The following is a 19555-nucleotide window of genomic DNA, read 5'->3' as shown; positions in this document are numbered from 1 at the left end:
ATATTCGATCAATCCTTAAGAGCGAAGCTGCTTCGACGCGCTTATTTAAATTGTGATGGAGAGCCATTGACAGGAGTGTTGTAATCTTTTTACAGGCCTTACAAACATATCCTTTGAAGCTTCAAAGCCACAAAGTCAATGACAGTGTACCGTTATAAGGCTCTTTTGATTTACATGAAATGACTAATTTATCCGTTTTATTGTGTTCCCTCCAGTTTTACTTAAGGATTAACTTGAATAGATTTTTATGTTATGGAGATGTAACGCAAAAATCTGAGTGTACTCTAAATAAACCCCGAAGCGGTTTATGATGAGAGTACGTTCAGATTTTTGAGTTATATCTCCATAACATAAAAATCGATTCAAATTAATCCCTATAATTTAATTTACTGAAGATGATCTCTTCAATATTCAAAATTCATTTTGGGACTCTTTTGTCTATGAAATCATTACGCCGTCATCTCAGCCAATAAGAAGCAATGTTACAAACGGCGACGCCATATTTTCCTTTATGGGCTGATAAAGTAAATTTTTAAGCCAATGAAAATGCTCGAAACAAGCAAAATAGAATTAATATGATATAGTCCATGGGTGGATATAATGCCAGTTATAGTTACCCCTAGAATATCGAGGATGTATAAGCTTACATGACCATAGCTGATAACAGGAAGTTGATTTAATCAATCAAACAAACAAACGAACGATGCTTCAGAAACCTGCTCCCATACTGATGCTAACAGGTGTTTTCTGTTGCAAATTTACCATGATAATCAAAATCAGTATAAAATGGAAACGGATTTGATACTGTTCGAAATTATAAGATTTTTAATCATATGTCAAATTCCGCCTTACATAACCGTCACGCTGGACCTTCGCGGTTAACTGATGATACCAGGCACATACTTTATGTACAGGAATAATATTTGGCAATTTTCATGCAGTTTTTGTTCATGAAATAAGACAAATCCCATTTCTATTGTTGTTTTTTTTTATTTTCAAAAACACATAAAAATAAATTTGGACGGACAAACACTATTTTTTTTCATTTAGATAAATGACAGAGCTTGCATTCTGTACCTATTAGTAATTTTAATCATAGAATACATCTATCGTTTCTTACATTGTAGGTATTGAAATATACATGGCTTGTTGATTGTTCATGTACAGTGCATATTGATAACGTGTTCCATTGCTTTATATGACGTGTCTAATTATAATATTTGCATGTACAATTACACAAAAGACTTAATACCAGAAAACTTACTAACCTGAACACCATACCACTTTAGTTGTGTGCTTTCTTCGTTTGACATAAATCATAAGACTTATATTTTATTTTTTGGGTTCTTGTGGATTCATGTCAGATATATAGATATTCTATTCACTGAAAATAGTGCGCTGCTAGTTTCATATGACAGACGAAGTTAGGAGTATTGTGGAATAGAACAAAGTAAGTTCAGCTGAAAGTTATATATGAACTTATATACTATATACATACCCCATTGTAAATCTGGTATCAATAATATCATACAAAGCAGTCAAAATATTGGCATACATGAAAACACAAAGTTATAATGACCGCTCCAAACCTGCCCACTTCAGAGGCAAGATACATGTAAGTCCTGACAATAGAAACAGATACTGTCCTTTACTTCCTGCTATGTCACGTGCGGTCAAACTGCCACTTCGCTGTCTGTGCTTTGATTTGGTCCTTCAGCTGCTTGGCAAAACAAATAGCAATTACCTGAAACAAACACACAGTATTCTGTAGAGCTATATTTTGTACAAGTTATCATTTATGACTTCTTACCAAGCGTATATATCTTACTTAAAAGGCAGGAAGGACTAGCAATGAAGTCTAGTGGGTTTTTTTCTTTTATATTTATACATGTACCTTCGCAAGATATATTGGATAGTTCGCTATATATCTAACTGAGTACAGGGTTCAATTTAAGACAAACCGTACCGACAATAATTATAACAGATTTAGACGCCAACGCAATTACGTAAATAACTTAAAGAAACGGACTAAAGACCTATATTATGCTAATATTAACGGTTTATTAGACACTTTCACTGATTCGAACCCAAACAAAATTTGGAAAACTGTTTGTAACCCAATAAAGACATCTGACAAGACAAACTCATTACCACCACTTACGAATCCGATGACAGGTGACATAGACAATTTAACTTATTGAACGATTATTTTGTATCCATTACAACAATTGACGACACTTATGTAGACGTATTAACTACTAACCCAATGACGGACTCAGGCATTCATTTCACAACTGACGACATAACTGACATTTTAAAAACTCTTAATATTATATCGTATGAAACAGCAGATTTTCTGTAATAAAACTAATGCAGGAGTGCCATAAGGCTCTGTCCTCGATCCCTTGCTATTCATCTTGTATATTAACGATATAACCGATAATCTTGATTGTATTTCAAAACTATTTATTGACTATGTTAAGATGAATCTCCTTTAGTCATCGAAAATACAATTAATAACGATCTTTCTTCTATCCAAACTTGGGCGAATAAATGGTAAGTTAAATTTTATCCATCCAAAACAGAAACTCTGCTGATTTCTAATTTTGAATTATACCATGTTATTAACATTTACCTTAATAAATTAAGTGTAGACTTCGTTGACCAACATAAACACCTCGGTGTATTTATTGATTCAAACTGTAAAAAGGAGCTACCACATTTATCATATATCTAAACAAGCTTCAAAACTAGTTGGTATCTTAAGAAAATTAAAGTATATTTTAAATCGTAATACACTGAACAAGATCTATACACCATATATGCTACCAACTTTAGAGTATTGCTGTGAATTATGGGATTGGCGTTGTGTTGCTGATGCTGACAAATTAGAGAAAATTCAACTAGAAGCTGGTAGGATAGTGACAGGACTACCTTCATATACTAGTAGGCAATCCCTTTATCCTGAAACGGGCTGGGAAACCTTATCTGACCGAAGGTCTAGACGTCAAATTAACTTCTTTTTTTTCAAAGTACATAATGGGCTAACACGCTCTTATCTACAATGTATCTTCTCTACTCCCTCATTTCAATTCTGAAAACTCTAGATTCAGACTAAGAGACTCCGAAAATTACACTTTACTCAATAACCTTCTGGAAACAACTAATATGTCATTCTTTCTAGCAACTATAATGCTCTGGAACAATTTAGATACTAATATTAGACAGACAAACAGATTTGGCACTTTTAGAGATACTCTCCGTAAAAACATAATTCATGTCCATCCTATCTGTTTCTCCTTGGTGACCGGAAAAATAATATCTTGCACTGCAGACTAAGAAATATATCCAGTATCCTAAAATATGACCTGTTTCGAGTAAATCTTTCTGACGACCAAATCTGTGCATGTGGTTTTGAATGTGAAGACGCATATCATTATTTTTTTAATTGTAACTTATATGCTCGGCAACGTATAGAGCTTTACAAAAATTTAAACGATTATATACCACTCAGCCTACAAACCTTGTTGTTCGATGATTCTAACTTAACATAAAACGATAATGAATTTATTATTAATGAAACTCAAAAATACATTCTTCATACAAAAAGATTTTTATCTCTCTCTCTCTCTCTTTCTTCCTCTCTCTCTCTCATGGAGTATGTAAGAAAAAGGTGGAAGGAAATGTACATTATATGTTTCAAACTACTACGTTTATTCTATGTTTATATTGATTTATATGATTATATAGAGATTTTGTTTCCGAATAACATTTTAAGTCTGCCATCTTCAAATTGATTATGAATATTTGTAATATTATTGACGAGGGCTTGATACAAGTTGAAATAACTTGTGTCCAATCCTTTTGTTTAAAATAATATCTGAAACCAAAACTTAGTACAGGTATAATTTATATAGAATATAGTGGAAAGGTCATTCCAAATATGCTTTCCAAAATTTATAGCCTACATAGGCGGTCGTAACAGCCGTCTTAACCCTATGTTTATTATTCGTTTATTACCCATTTCATACCTCCACCGCTTTCGTAAAGCATTCCTCCACTGTTAGGGATTTAGATTCTGGTCCTTGTTGAATATATTGCATATATAAAACAAATTCACACACGTACGCACGTGTTAAACGACATTATAAAACGTTTACCTGAGGTATAAATATTCCTAGTGTGCTGCCTCCTATTATCAGAGAATTCCGTTGTATCCATACGCCAAGTTTGTATAGGCAGCCCTCGGGGTGAATCACCGCTTCTACTTCCGCCAACTGTTATGGAAAATACTGCTATCACATTACGTAAAATATAACAAAATACATTTCTGGAATAGAATAATGACTTCTAACTATACATAACTGTTTCTAATAAATCAAACATGAATACAATTATTAGTGCTATGTATGCTTTTGGAACTGAAGTAATTCATGACTGACGGTATTGCAATTAATTATTTCCCTAAAACTATAGCATTTTAAAATGCTTTGGTTCAGTAATAGTTTTGGTATTTTTCGAAAGCTTATAATTCCCATGTGCACGTATTTTGCATGTGTGTAGTCCTTTCTTGTGTGTATTGGAAGAACATACATGACTCGCTGAAACTGCTATCTCCCTGAGGTGTAGTACCACACTTACGTGCAGTCACATCCAAAAGGGTGACAATCACCGATATAAACGAAGACTATTTCAGTACAACGGGTTTGACAGATAACATCATAAAATTACATAAACTATATAAGGAGATTTTTATCAATTGGTTATATTTTTAGGTGCTTTGATCGACCTATGTTTCCAAAATCTTCAATTCGGAACGTTTCGTCTTCTTGTCAACCTAAAAGCCACCTTTTCCTACAGTGTTTGGTTAGAGAGAGAAAACTGCAGCTTGTTACAGAGTGGACTACTCACCGGCCGCTCTAGGGCACCATTACCACATAAAAAATTGATCTTGTCTCCCTAAACAGAAAAAATATATATTAAAACTGGTAAGATGACTGCAAAATAAATCATTTGCTATGAAAAAAGTGTGCACAACGATACTGACCGACTCCACCATTTATGCTTAAACCTTTCTCTGCACAACAGTACTGTTGTATCATTACAATCACAATAAGGACCGATATCAATGGCCAGATAAGTAGTATCTTATTATGAAATACGTTTTTGAAGAATAAAAATATACGTTTTTAATATAAAATCCATGTAAACATTTAAGTCAAATTCGGGTCCATCTTAATAAATCTAAAATAATAAGCAAATTCAAACTCCAGATCTATTTGGCCAAGGCCCTAAGACATTTAAACCTGTTACCAAGTTTCGAGAAAATACGGTAATATTTGCGACAGTTATTGAACGGAAACAGACTGGTGCTTTCGTTAATCAAAGGGCCATAATATCGCCAAATAGGGTCCAATGAAAGTGCCGAGCGAACTCATCTGAGCCCTTTGCACATTTAACAATATGACCAAGTTACAAAAAATCGCTTAAGATTTGTGTCAATTATTTTACGAAAACCAAGCGTTAGAGACAGACAGACAGACGGACAGACGGACAGACAGACTGAAAGACCCAAATTGATATCTCCGCTTCGGGAAAAGAGGGGGATAAAAATGGTAATGCCCCAACGTAACCAAAAGCCATTTTAAAAAGCATAAATACTGGAGACATACAGCCTACATGTACGTATGGCCAATAACATATTGACGACAACCGCTACACTTTCCATGAGTCTTCCAAGAATAAATGGTTGTATATTTATGAATATCTTACGTACTGGGTTAATGATACAACACGAGAAAGGTACGGAACATCTCTCGTGGCTCGGGTTTAAGTCGGAGCAGTTAAAGTAGATGTTGTTGTTCCAGTCTCTGTATCCGGATTCCGTATTACTCACACCACAGCAATCCATCTAGATCAGAAAAGAAAGAAGTAAATTTTGTCTATATATTAGGCAAAAAAAGCCTAATAGTATAGGCAGGTTTAGCGGATTAAGTAACATTTTACCGATAACAGACAAACCAATCGTTCCATCCCCTTTTTGCTTAAATTAAGGTTTGTTTGTGTGTTTGTTTGATTAATTAACGTCCTATTAACAGCTATGGTCAAGTAAGGACGGCCTCCCATGTATGCGATGTGTTGCGTGTATGTGTGCGAGGTGCATGTTTTGGGAGACTGCGGTATATTCGTATTGTGGCCTCTTTAATAGTGAAACTGTTGCCCTTTATAGTGCAATATCACTGAAGCATGCAGCCCGAAGACACCAAGCAACAGCCGGATATCAGATTTATGCCAGGAGACAGAACTTTCTTCGTGCTAAGAACAAACGTTCAATGAAACAAAATGAGGTGGAAGTAGAAAACATAATAAATTATGTCTAAAATTTTGTTTTAATAAGTAGGAAACGAAACCGTTCAAATAACCCCATCCTTCATATGAACAAGTACCTTATATCAGTGTCGACTCTCATCAGCATCTCGGTTTCTATTCTTCCGCTAATGGGAGTTGGGCAGATCATGTAAATTACATAATTTCTAAAGTCTCTCCAAAACTAAACTTTCTGCGATCTTTAAAATTTAAACTTGATAGGAACACTCTACAAACAATTTACTTTTCATTTATAAGGCCCATAATGGGGTATGATATAATTTGGGGAAACATATCTCATGAACTAGAGAACACACTTGGGAATTTAAATATTGAAGCAGCTAGAATAATTACAGGTGCAATAAAATTGGTTAGTATTGAGAAACAGTTCATCGAATCGGCATGGGTCAGCTTATTGGATCGAAGACAAGTTCATAAAATTATTCATTTCCACAAGATGTTCTATCATTATACACCTGAATACTTCTATAAAAGTGATCCCTAAAACTGTATCTAAGGTCATTCATATGATACTAGACACTCGGACCTTACATTTATTACACCTATATCATATAAAACCTCATTCTATCAAAAATCCTTTCTTCCTTCTGTTATAAACCAATGGAATAGTCTACCACTAAGTATTCGCTCAAACCCTTCTATTTCTGCCTTAAAAACTTATCTTAATCATAAGCATTCACAGTATACGCCTGCCTATTTCAGTTTTGGTACCCGTGAGGGTCAACTATATCATACACGACTAAGATTGGAGTGCAGTGCTCTAAATAGTCATTTATTTGCCAAAAAAAATAGTGTACCATCTAAAAGTATATGTGGTGTGGTCGAAGATAACAAACTTTTTTTACTCGAATGTGGTCGATTTGATGAAATAAGACGACGCTACCTACCTCATTAGATTAGTGTTACTTTGGATCGTTTTCTTTTTGGAGATGAATATAGAGCTGATAAATCGAAATCCTTAACCGTAAAGCACTACATAATCAAAACGGACAGATTTGCTTCCATTGAATAGTTATATGTAAGATATTACAACCCACAAATTTCATTCGAGTTTAAACATGTTATATGTTTTCTGTATTTATTACCAAATGTGAATGCGAGTGAGTGAGTTATTGTGTAAGAATGGTGTTATCATGCTCCAAAGTTATCATTTGCTGTTACTGTACATGGTGATAGGTTTACATAAGTGTCTGGGACACTAGCTTGTTCCTATTTCCAATTGATTTTATCTTCGTTGTACAATTTATGCATAGATCAAAATAAAGAAAGTGTGAACTAAATTAGTTTTTCATTCTATAAATCCTAAATTAAATATCATTAGTTCTTTGAGCTACCATTCCAATAGTTCGTTTACCAATTCTTGAATGCCATCAATGAGATTTTGCATGTCAGGATCGTCTCGGTATTTTACGATAGCATCCCGTAATGTGTCTTCCGGAACGATGTTTAGTTTGTCGAGGGTTTCCGGTGAGAAGTAAAAAACAAAGACGAAGACTACGAGGGCAACTTCCGCAAATAACAGGACGCTCACGAGCGTATGATACTGAAATAGAGGACACACATAATGAATACTTATAGTAAAGGAAGGATGCCATATTAAGAACACGAGTGGCCCTGTGATTTAACTTCCTATATAAAAGTAAGACATCGAAGTAAACAGCTAATTCTTAATAAAAAAACATAGTTTCGGTTTGATCTGTTTCTTCCTTATCAACGAAACTTTAATTTTACATTTAGTGCTTGTGCTTCATCAATGGACTTTGCACATGCATGCACCTACATTTGTACTTGGTAGTAACAGTCTGTATAGAACTCATCCTTTGGGCCTTTCACTTATTTTTGATTGGATGATACTACAATGATAATGTCGTACATTCATTCGTTAGCATGTTCTCAATCAAGTGTGTCTGTGTATGGAGATAGCCTCGTGAACAACACTAATGATACACGATGAAATAAGAAAGTAATTGACCCGTCAACTAGGAAAAACACAAAGAACATTTTTGAAAATGAAATGACTACATGGCACCATTAAGGGGCATTTTTGGCCCAATCTTGGATTTCGTTTTTTTCATACCATGGTAATTGGGTATAGAGCATATTTGGAAACTGTTACATAAAAATAAATCTGAAGTTGCGTTACTTAGCAACGGGCATTGTAATCATCTTTTACACATTTCCGTATTCTATGATCGACATTATACTAAATTAAATATCTCTCTCGAGTCTTAAAAGCGACGAAACAATTTTATATATCCTACCATGGGTTCCTTTTGCGGTTCATGTCAATTATACTGAATTGATATATACGTTTCCAATATGGCGATAGACCCGTTACCCATATGAAAGATACGCTTCGGGTTTAAAAACTTATGATTTCCTATCTTAAGAGCATTATGGGATATAGAAGGAATACCTAAAACGATTAAAAACGCATTAAATTACATAATAAATCAAATTTCAACGAATATAGATCAAACTTTCAACAAAACTAGACCAGATTCGCCATCTTGGATCAAAGTGTTACGTTTACATAAACTAACCTAACCTACAACGCGTTCCAATATAGATATAGATACATGTACATCACATTCGAATCGGCACAACTGGTTCGGTTTTTAACAAATAGAACGCACGCCTATTTTAAACACATTGATCATCTTAGAAAGATACTATATAAGACCAAGGTTTTTTTACAAGGTTCTTATAAAATATCAAGTTGAATTGAATAATGTTATTTTCAATTCATTTGTCTATAACATGTCCATATCATATAAGAATAAAACAAAAATAAATATTTTGTTATATTTAAGGTAAAACAAGTGCATCGATTACTTAATTCATTTACCAGTTAATTGTATTTGACATGATTTAAGTATTCAATACACGTTTCTTTGGGAAATGACATAACATCAGCTGTGACAACTACACCTATTCATGTATATATATATATATAAGTATATGCACGTAAAGTATTTCTTGAGAACAAATGTAGTAAACTCTAGATTGTCTTGTTAACACAAGGATTGAATCTCAGAAAAAAGTAATTTTTACCACTACAAAAATAGTCAATTTTGCTTTATCATCTGTACATGATACATTGCATTTTTATTTGAGGGTTTCCTCACTTTATAAAAAGAGCAAGGATTAATTCTACTTTCGGTTTACTTTAAATATTGTGAGGATTAATTCTACTTTCGGTTTACTTTAGCTATAGTGATGATTAGTTCTACTCTCGGTTTACCATAACTATTGTGAGGATTAATTCTACTTTCGGTTTGCCTTTCTAGTGTGAGGAATAACTCTACTTCCGGTTTGCCTTTCTATTGTGATGATTAAAGTGGTAACTAATTCTACTTTCGTCTTGTCTTACTATTGTAAGGAGGACGATGTTCTCTCTGAGTGATCCACAACAGCCGAAGAAGGCGACGAGAAATGTAACAGATCCGCCCAGACACATTATCATGATGGATGGATCAAACAGGAAGTCCACTATGTGTAACACGACCTTGCCCTTCAATACCTGGATCCATATCCCGAGTCCTAGAGCCCCAGCAGCGGCCAGCTGTAACAATGCAAAACAATGATACTATTATAAGATTTAATTATGTCTTGTCGCATGTTATTGTCAATGGAGTATATATACTATCGAATTAATATATAACTCAGCACCCATGCTGACCCTAAACTACACTATGATTAATTAGCCTTGGCTAGTTGATTAGGTCATAATTCTACCCACGGTCATTTAAAGACTGTGAAATTGTGTAAGTTTTGGTAGACTGTGGTATATTTGTATTGTGCCTTTTTGTATAAGAGGTTCTCTTGCTCTTTTTATAGTGCATGTACATTATCTTATTGAAGCAACCAAACACAAACCCCACCCGACTAAATCATGCTGACAATTGGTAAACCGGGTGTCCCACTCCTTTTACGCTGAAAAGCAGGAGCAGAAAGTCAGAAACGGCAATTTTCGTAGACTATGGTGTGTCCCGGCCAGGTGACAAAGCCTTACACGCAGAGACGAGCAAATGTGAGGTACAATGTAGTGACAACTATCCAGTTAGATTTTCGAAGAATAAGGTCAGTTAGGAAGATGAGAAAATATGCGGTGCTAAATTTAGTCGCCTTTACAGCTTTTGTAGACTATGGTCTGTCCTATCCGAAGTACAGAGCCTTCCTCGGAAGGACGAGCGTTCTAGGCCAAGAGTGAGGCGGTGTCAAGGTAGAAAGAAGAGAAAATGTGAGGTCCTAAATCTAGTCGATCAAATGTTTAAAGGGACAATTCACTCACGCTAGTTCTTTCACATAACCAAGAAGCAAAATATGGCATAAATGTATTGTTCTACATTTCTTATGAAACATATGACATAAAATATTGACAAATTCCACGTCATTGTTTAGTATTTTAATTGATACCGTTGTAATTACAAATCGTTGATCAATACGATTAAGCAGGTACAATATGTACGCTGTACCAATATCCGAGCCAAAGTCACGCACGTTAAACAATTGAACTACATAACCACTGTGGAGGTGATATAATGATTTTTTAGGCAAGAAAATTCACCTAATAAGGTAAACACACTTCTGTCAGAGCGATTTGAGCTGTTCTAGACAAAAGTAGCATTACTCTACGAGCAAGGGACTGGGTTCGGCATACAAGATATTCGACCACAATGTGTAATGGCGGACAGCGAGTGAGTTTGAACATTTCACACGCATTTCACCACCATGGGATTTTCTGACATACCACAGTAAAACCGACTGATCTAATTTCCATTAGAACTGGGGGTTTTCCGATATATATACAAATTTTAATGTTCTTGTAAATCTAGTCGCCTTTAAACACTCTGAGGATAATGTAAATTTTGTAGAATATGGTGTGTCCCGGCCAGAGGACAGCGTCTTCCTAACAGAAACTAGGGACGAGCGTCCAACATAAGGCCAAAAGTGAGGCGTTGTCAAAGTAGAGTTTCGGAAGAAGCTTCTATTGGTCAGTTAGGAAGAATGAAAAAGGTTCCAAATTTAGTCGCCTTTAACGACGACAAGAACATGTTCTAGTCATAGTTTAGACTCTCGATTGCCTCACTCATTGAAAAAAAAACTTATTCGCTGTGATCAGCTGAGACCTTTCAAGTAAAACCCAGTAAGCTGCGGCGTCAAGGAATATCTAGTTTCAATAATCAGAATATCTAAGGCCCCATATTTAGTCGCTTCCTAACAATGGAAGCGAGGTAAAGAATATAATCATATCTAGTCATACTATTTATAAATAGGACTTAACTATTTCAATCAGTTCGTATCCTGTGTGGTCTTTGTTTTACGTTACAGCCAATGACATCTAAGTTTTCGTGAACAGTGGGAGTACCCAAAGAAAAGCACCAACTTACAGTCAAAAACTGCCCAAGTGGGAATCCAATCATATCTACAATTAAAGTTGTCATACACAGTACATTTATTTCAGGTAATGTAGCAGAACACAGTAAAAACCAATCATATATAAATAAATCTTTTATATAACAATGTTACGTTTGTACTTTCGTTTTACCTACGTGCACATGTACCTGTGTATATATATGTGGCTGTAAGCGAGGTGATAATTTATTACATCACGTTTAGATTCGCATTGGGGATTTTGGCACAAGTTAAATGCTTTTTAATAAACCTTTAGTTTTTAAAATATGTGTTAGAACTGCAATCATCTGTAAATGCTTTCTGTAAAACCTTTATTTACGTATTATATGTACTACTATATGTACATAACTTAGGTTTACCTGTTCTTAATACTATACCACCCACAGGTATCAAAGTTAATAAGTACGTTCGTCCAGCCTTACCTCTTATTAGTACCAAAACTCCGAAAATCATCAATATTTGTTTGTGTTCTTTTGCAGAATGTACAGGTATCTAGATCGATAAGGTTACTAAAACGTAGCAAACAATGAGTAATCGTGATTAACAGGTAGCATAAACATGTCAAAACATCTTAAGACAGGTGAGGATATATGCATCTAAATCAAAAGTTACTGTTGTTTGAGGATGAAGTTTGTTTCCCTTTGCCCAAAACTGGAACCATGTTAAAGTGAACAGTCGGGCAAGGATGGCTAAAGTCGGTAAAAATGTGTGAATGTATCCAGTATAATTTCTTATGAAATGGAAAAATAAAATATCTCGTCAAAATCTGTCTGCGTACGAAGAAATTCATTTAAAGTATGGGAATTCTAAAACGTCCTCCCGACTCACTATGTCCGTGGTTACATTTCCACACAGCCTCGCTTTCGATGCTTTCAACTTTTCTTTACTTTAATGGTCAGAACTGGGAAACTAAGCAGAACTTGACCGTCGTATTAATATATGAGAACTTTTGGAAGGCCAATGAACGCATTTAGACTGATTTTCTTTGCCCGACTATTCACTTTAACATTTTCAAACTCGATACCAATTCGACAAACATTTCGCATCAACGATATTGAAACAGGAAGTGTAAACCTGTTAGAGAATGTGGTCTTTTATTAAAGCTCGTCATAATAATATTGAATATACATTTTGTATGTTAATGTGGTAACCTTTGACCCTTCAATGTTTATGACCTTTGACCTGGGATTCTACATGTTGTCCTTACCTTTGTTTCATATCACGCGAGGACTCAGAGTGACATCTATATTTATATGCTGTCATTAACCCTGGAGCCGAACATACAAACAGATCGTGATATAGCTATAGGGAAATAAAGACACGAATGTGTTCATTTACCATGTACATTTAGCATTATACTAAGTATAAGGTTTCATTTGAATGTCAAAATTACGTTTTTCGGGACCTATGTTTAATATCAAAACGATGTCTCTCCTGCAAATATACTGTTAAGTCGGATGTCGAAGAGAGACTATGATATCGCTTTAAGTTATCTGAGTATTGAAGTTAAGTTTACATGAACATATCTAATGAACATTATAATGGGAACAGAGCAGCGTAATTTAAACAGGGTCTTCGAGTTACACGAGTTCGGTTTAACGAAGTTCGACAGTACGTGTGGAGAGAAAGAGAGGGAGTAGTGAGGTGCGAGGGAGATGATAATCTTTATACAATATAATTAATCAAATAATATCCGCACGAGGTCGGCGCGAGGACATACGTATAATCGATATAATTCCTCAGAATAACACAAAAGATTTTTAGTGTCTACACCAAACATGGTTAGCTGACGACTGACCACAAGTGCTCAGCTGATGACTGACCACTCACCACACCCATAGAATTATTCACGACGATTATCTAATGACATCTGTCACAAGCACATCCACCTGTCTATGACTACCTTTGTGCCTACTGGTACATTTATTATATACTTGATGCATTTTGGATTCGTATATCAACCTTTTTGTGTTTGATGATCATATCTACAAGTATAATGTACGTAATTCCAAGTTCGTGGCTATAACAAATATCGTGCATATGTGTGTTTAAATAAAAAGTGTAAATAAAAGGTAAATGTCTGTAGATGTGTCGTCGATTTTTTTTAAGATTTTCAAAAATAGGACATGTAATGAACCCAGCCCCACATTGCCTATATGTCCTTATCATAAAACAATACATATATATACATTTGTAATTTAAAGAAGTAGATTTGATAGTCACTTCTCGTGGTTGAATTGTTGATGGCATTGTAGCCGAATTTCATATTAAAGGGACAATTCAGCGAGGATAATTTTTGTTACATAACCATGAAACAAAATATGGCATAAATATATTGTTCTAAGTAACCAAAACAAAACACAAAAAAAAATGGACAAATTCCATGACATTATTAAGTACTTTAATAGATACTATTGAATAAGCAGGTACAACATGTATGCTGTACCATGCACACCCTAACCAATAACACATAAGTTAAACAAATGAAACACATTACAACCAAGGAGTTGATGAAATTGTTTTTTAGACAGGAACTGTTTTTTAGACAGGAACATGCACCTAATAGGTAAACACGTCTCACACGCATTTCACCACAGTCACTGGGGCTTTTCTGGCATATCACAGCAAAACCAACTCATCTGACTTCCATTAGAACTAGATTGTTTCCGATATATAAGCAAATTTCAATGTACTCTTTAGACTGAATTTTCCCTCTAAGTTTTCCCCAGTAATTTTTAATTTTATTTCAAATTCTAGCTATAGGTTGTCGTCTGGATAACTCCAGGTAGACTGTTCCAAGCATCAATACTAAGTTAAACGAATTTCGGATTTATTTGTCGTCTGGATAACTCCAGGTAGACTGTTCCAAGCATCAATACTAAGTTAAACGAATTTCGGATTTACAAAATTTATACGAATTTGAAAGGTAATACATTTTTTTTAAGTTAAATTTGTTCGGTCTACTATAATCAAATCCTACATACTGTGTTGTCCCCCGGAATATGTAACATGTACCTGTATTTTTACGTGTGATAATTCCTATTTATGGTATGAAGTGACGGTAATGTTCACCACTGTTCTATCTAATAAATCTTTAGAAATATTTCATAAAACGAATCTTCAGAGCATCAGTACCGACAATATGTAAGGAAATCTAGATCTATACATGTTGGACGGAACAATTGTGATACTTAAGTGTTAGTCATGAGTAACATCCGATTCATCAAATACATGATTAATCAGTCTAATTAGGTGATAGTAATGACCTTGTACATGGAATCCTTAATACTTACAAAGAGGATAAGATTGGTGAAGAAGAGGATGTATTTGACACAGATATTAACTTCCGATCTGTCCAGGTAGCTATCTCTCCTCCTAGGCGGCCCGCTATCCTCCATGTTGTTTTTCTGTCACGTTTCCAGCGTCTAGATGTTCATACCTGTGTGATGTACAGGTGAGGTACGTACAGGTGTCTTTAATAGCACTGCTAAGTACATGATTTGCCTGCTGGTTATGCGCGTTAATTAATTCAGTTACGATATAACAAAGGGTCCCTACACATAACACAATTCCTAATTACGTAAATTATGTGATTAAATTAATCCCAATATTGTGTCTATGTGTCAGGCGATGAGAAATCGACAAGTTATTTTAAGAAACAAAAGAAAATGTACATACATGTTGCTATGGGATAGAGTGTGACATACACATTTTGTAGATGGCAATGCACAGTCGTATCTGGCATATCAGGTCTTATTTAGTACCAATACACGGTGCAGGTCCGATCGAGTTATCGTTCCTGACACGAAAAGCCTGTGGGACATCAATTACCTCTCCTTGCATTGGTCACATAGCATGTTTTTTATCATGGCTATCGCACGTAAAGGCCCACTACCTTTCCGGAGCAAAACATAAAGGTTTCTTAAAAACATTAATAACATCAGAAAATATATACCGATGGCCTAAGATGAGGTTACAACACCAAACATGATAACAGTGGAGAGTCATTTCGCCGTTTTGCCGTCTGGCGCAGAGATAGTCAACTACCGCGCGGTATTTAGGACGACGGCGGGAAACATAAAACGACCCGCGTTATGAAAATTAACATTTTATTTATTTTAATAAAATTGTTCAGAAGGTGATGATACGTGTAGTATTATCGGTAAGTTAATAACTTTTGTGACTCTACAAAATTATCGATCTCGTTTTGCATTCCCATTTTAAAAATTAAAAGCCGTTTCAGAAAGGTAGTGGCCCTTTAACAGCCATTTGAGAAGATGAAATTGGAAATGCATACAACGATTTCAGCTTCTCAGGGCACATAATGTAATGAAGTTTCATCTTTTAGGGTCAATGTGAATCAATCAATTTTAGTTTCAAATTCGAATTCCATATGTAGTCTCGGCTTCATTGGCACAACATACTGTAAGTAATATTAGCTTCTCAGGACGCAGAACTGTATAGAATTATCAGTTCCTCACAGTTTTATAGTTGTATACATGTGCAACTCGTAAAAATAGCCAATAGTGCACTACGTGTATATTTACAACTGGAAAATCAAATCGTGAAAATGTAAAACCGCTAAAATTGAAATGTGCTCTTTTTTTTAACTTAAATCACAAAAATATAGCTGGCTATATACGGCATATCACCAACATACTATATGTATCTAATGTAGAAATAGAGCCGGCTCACCAACATGCTATATGTATCTAATGTAGAAATAGAGCCGGCTCACCAACATACTAAATGTATCTAATGTAGAAATAGAGCCGGCTCACCAACATGCTATATGTATCTAATGTAGAAATAGAGCCGGCTCACCAACATGCTATATGTATCTAATGTAGAAATAGAGCCGGCTCACCAACATACTATATGTATCTAATGTAGAAATAGAGCCGGCTCACCAACATACTATATGTATCTAATGTAGAAATAGAGCCGGCTCACCAACATGCTATATGTATCTAATGTAGAAATAGAGCCGGCTCACCAACATACTATATGTATCTAATGTAGAAATAGAGCCGGCTCACCAACATGCTATATGTATCTAATGTAGAAATAGAGCCGGCTCACCAACATGCTATATGTATCTAATGTAGAAATAGAGCCGGCTCACCAACATGCTATATGTATCTAATGTAGAAATAGAGCCGGCTCACCAACATACTATATATATCTAATGTAGAAATAGAGCCGGCTCACCAACATACTATATATATCTAATGTAGAAATAGAGCCGGCTCACCAACATACTATATGTATCTAATGTAGAAATAGAGCCGGCTCACCAACATACTATATATGTATCTAATGTAGAAATAGAGCCGGCTCACCAACATACTATATGTATCTAATGTAGAAATAGAGCCGGCTCACCAACATGCTATATGTATCTAATGTAGAAATAGAGCCGGCTCACCAACATACTATATATGTATCTAATGTAGAAATAGAGCCGGCTCACCAACATACTATATATGTATCTAATGTAGAAATAGAGCCGGCTCACCAACATACTATATGTATCTAATGTAGAAATAGAGCCGGCTCACCAACATACTATATGTATCTAATGTAGAAATAGAGCCGGCTCACCAACATACTATATGTATCTAATGTAGAAATAGAGCCGGCTCACCAACATACTATATGTATCTAATGTAGAAATAGAGCCGGCTCACCAACATACTATATGTATCTAATGTAGAAATAGAGCCGGCTCACCAACATGCTATATGTATCTAATGTAGAAATAGAGCCGGCTCACCAACATACTATATGTATCTAATGTAGAAATAGAGCCGGCTCACCAACATACTATATGTATCTAATGTAGAAATAGAGCCGGCTCACCAACATACTATATGTATCTAATGTAGAAATAGAGCCGGCTCACCAACATACTATATGTGTATCTAATGTAGATAATAGAGCCGGCTCACCAACATACTATATGTATCTAATGTAGAAATAGAGCCGGCTCACCAACATACTATATGTATCTAATGTAGAAATAGAGCCGGCTCACCAACATGCTACATGTATCTAATGTAGAAATAGAGCCGGCTCACCAACATACTATATGTATCTAATGTAGAAATAGACCCGGCTCACCAACATACTATATGTATCTAATGTAGAAATAGAGCCGGCTCACCAACATACTATATGTATCTAATGTAGAAATAGAGCCGGCTCACCAACATGCTATATGTATCTAATGTAGAAATAGAGCCGGCTCACCAACATGCTATATGTATCTAATGTAGAAATAGACCCGGCTCACCAACATGCTACATGTATCTAATGTAGAAATAGAGCCGGCTCACCAACATGCTATATGTATCTAATGTAGAAATAGAGCCGGCTCACCAACATGCTATATGTATCTAATGTAGAAATAGAGCCGGCTCACCAACATACTATATATATCTAATGTAGAAATAGAGCCGGCTCACCAACATACTATATGTATCTAATGTAGAAATAGAGCCGGCTCACCAACATACTATATGTATCTAATGTAGAAATAGAGCCGGCTCACCAACATACTACTATATGTATCTAATGTAGAAATAGAGCCGGCTCACCAACATACTATATATGTATCTAATGTAGAAATAGAGCCGGCTCACCAACATACTATATGTATCTAATGTAGAAATAGAGCCGGCTCACCAACATACTATATATGTATCTAATGTAGAAATAGAGCCGGCTCACCAACATACTATATGTATCTAATGTAGAAATAGAGCCGGCTCACCAACATGCTATATGTATCTAATGTAGAAATAGAGCCGGCTCACCAACATGCTATATGTATCTAATGTAGAAATAGAGCCGGCTCACCAACATGCTATATGTATCTAATGTAGAAATAGAGCCGGCTCACCAACATGCTATATGTATCTAATGTAGAAATAGAGCCGGCTCACCAACATGCTATATGTATCTAATGTAGAAATAGAGCCGGCTCACCAACATACTATATGTATCTAATGTAGAAATAGAGCCGGCTCACCAACATACTATATGTATCTAATGTAGAAATAGAGCCGGCTCACCAACATACTTATGTATCTAATGTAGAAATAGAGCCGGCTCACCAACATCATACTATATGTATCTAATGTAGAAATAGAGCCGGCTCACCAACATACTATATATGTATCTAATGTAGAAATAGAGCCGGCTCACCAACATACTATATATGTATCTAATGTAGAAATAGAGCCGGCTCACCAACATACTATATGTATCTAATGTAGAAATAGAGCCGGCTCACCAACATACTATATATGTATCTAATGTAGAAATAGAGCCGGCTCACCAACATACTATATGTATCTAATGTAGAAATAGAGCCGGCTCACCAACATACTATATGTATCTAATGTAGAAATAGAGCCGGCTCACCAACATACTATATGTATCTAATGTAGAAATAGAGCCGGCTCACCAACATACTATATGTATCTAATGTAGAAATAGAGCCGGCTCACCAACATACTATATATATCTAATGTAGAAATAGAGCCGGCTCACCAACATACTATATGTATCTAATGTAGAAATAGAGCCGGCTCACCAACATACTATATGTATCTAATGTAGAAATAGAGCCGGCTCACCAACATACTATATATGTATCTAATGTAGAAATAGAGCCGGCTCACCAACATGCTATATGTATCTAATGTAGAAATAGAGCCGGCTCACCAACATGCTATATGTATCT

The 19555-nt window shown here is 35.4% G+C and overlaps 1 protein-coding gene across 3 annotated transcripts in view; it reads right to left on the bottom strand.

Moving 5' to 3' along the window:
* Positions 1 to 1130: 1130 nt before the first annotated feature.
* Positions 1131 to 19555, bottom strand: part of LOC138334772 (tetraspanin-5-like) — a 26090-nt gene continuing 7665 nt past the window's right edge. For 2 of the 3 annotated variants that reach the window (XM_069283491.1, XM_069283492.1), the window contains exons 2-8: positions 15099 to 15244; positions 9761 to 9952; positions 7742 to 7930; positions 5777 to 5911; positions 4912 to 4959; positions 4161 to 4277; positions 1131 to 1744 (exon numbers count right to left, since the gene is read on the bottom strand). In XM_069283491.1, coding sequence (XP_069139592.1) covers positions 1664 to 1744; positions 4161 to 4277; positions 4912 to 4959; positions 5777 to 5911; positions 7742 to 7930; positions 9761 to 9952; positions 15099 to 15203 — 867 coding nt within the window. In that variant the 5' untranslated portion in view covers positions 15204 to 15244 and the 3' untranslated portion in view covers positions 1131 to 1663. Of the gene's footprint in view, positions 1745 to 4160; positions 4278 to 4911; positions 4960 to 5776; positions 5912 to 7741; positions 7931 to 9760; positions 9953 to 15098; positions 15245 to 15483; positions 15590 to 19555 lie in introns of those variants that run through there. The other variant, XM_069283493.1, reaches the window with a different exon arrangement.

The sequence above is a fragment of the Argopecten irradians genome, chromosome 11 (assembly GCF_041381155.1).
Source record: "Argopecten irradians isolate NY chromosome 11, Ai_NY, whole genome shotgun sequence".
Classification (NCBI taxonomy): Eukaryota; Metazoa; Mollusca; class Bivalvia; order Pectinida; family Pectinidae; genus Argopecten; species Argopecten irradians.
The sequence above is the reverse complement of the archived record's forward strand: the minus strand, read 5'-3'. Positions and strand labels throughout refer to the sequence as shown.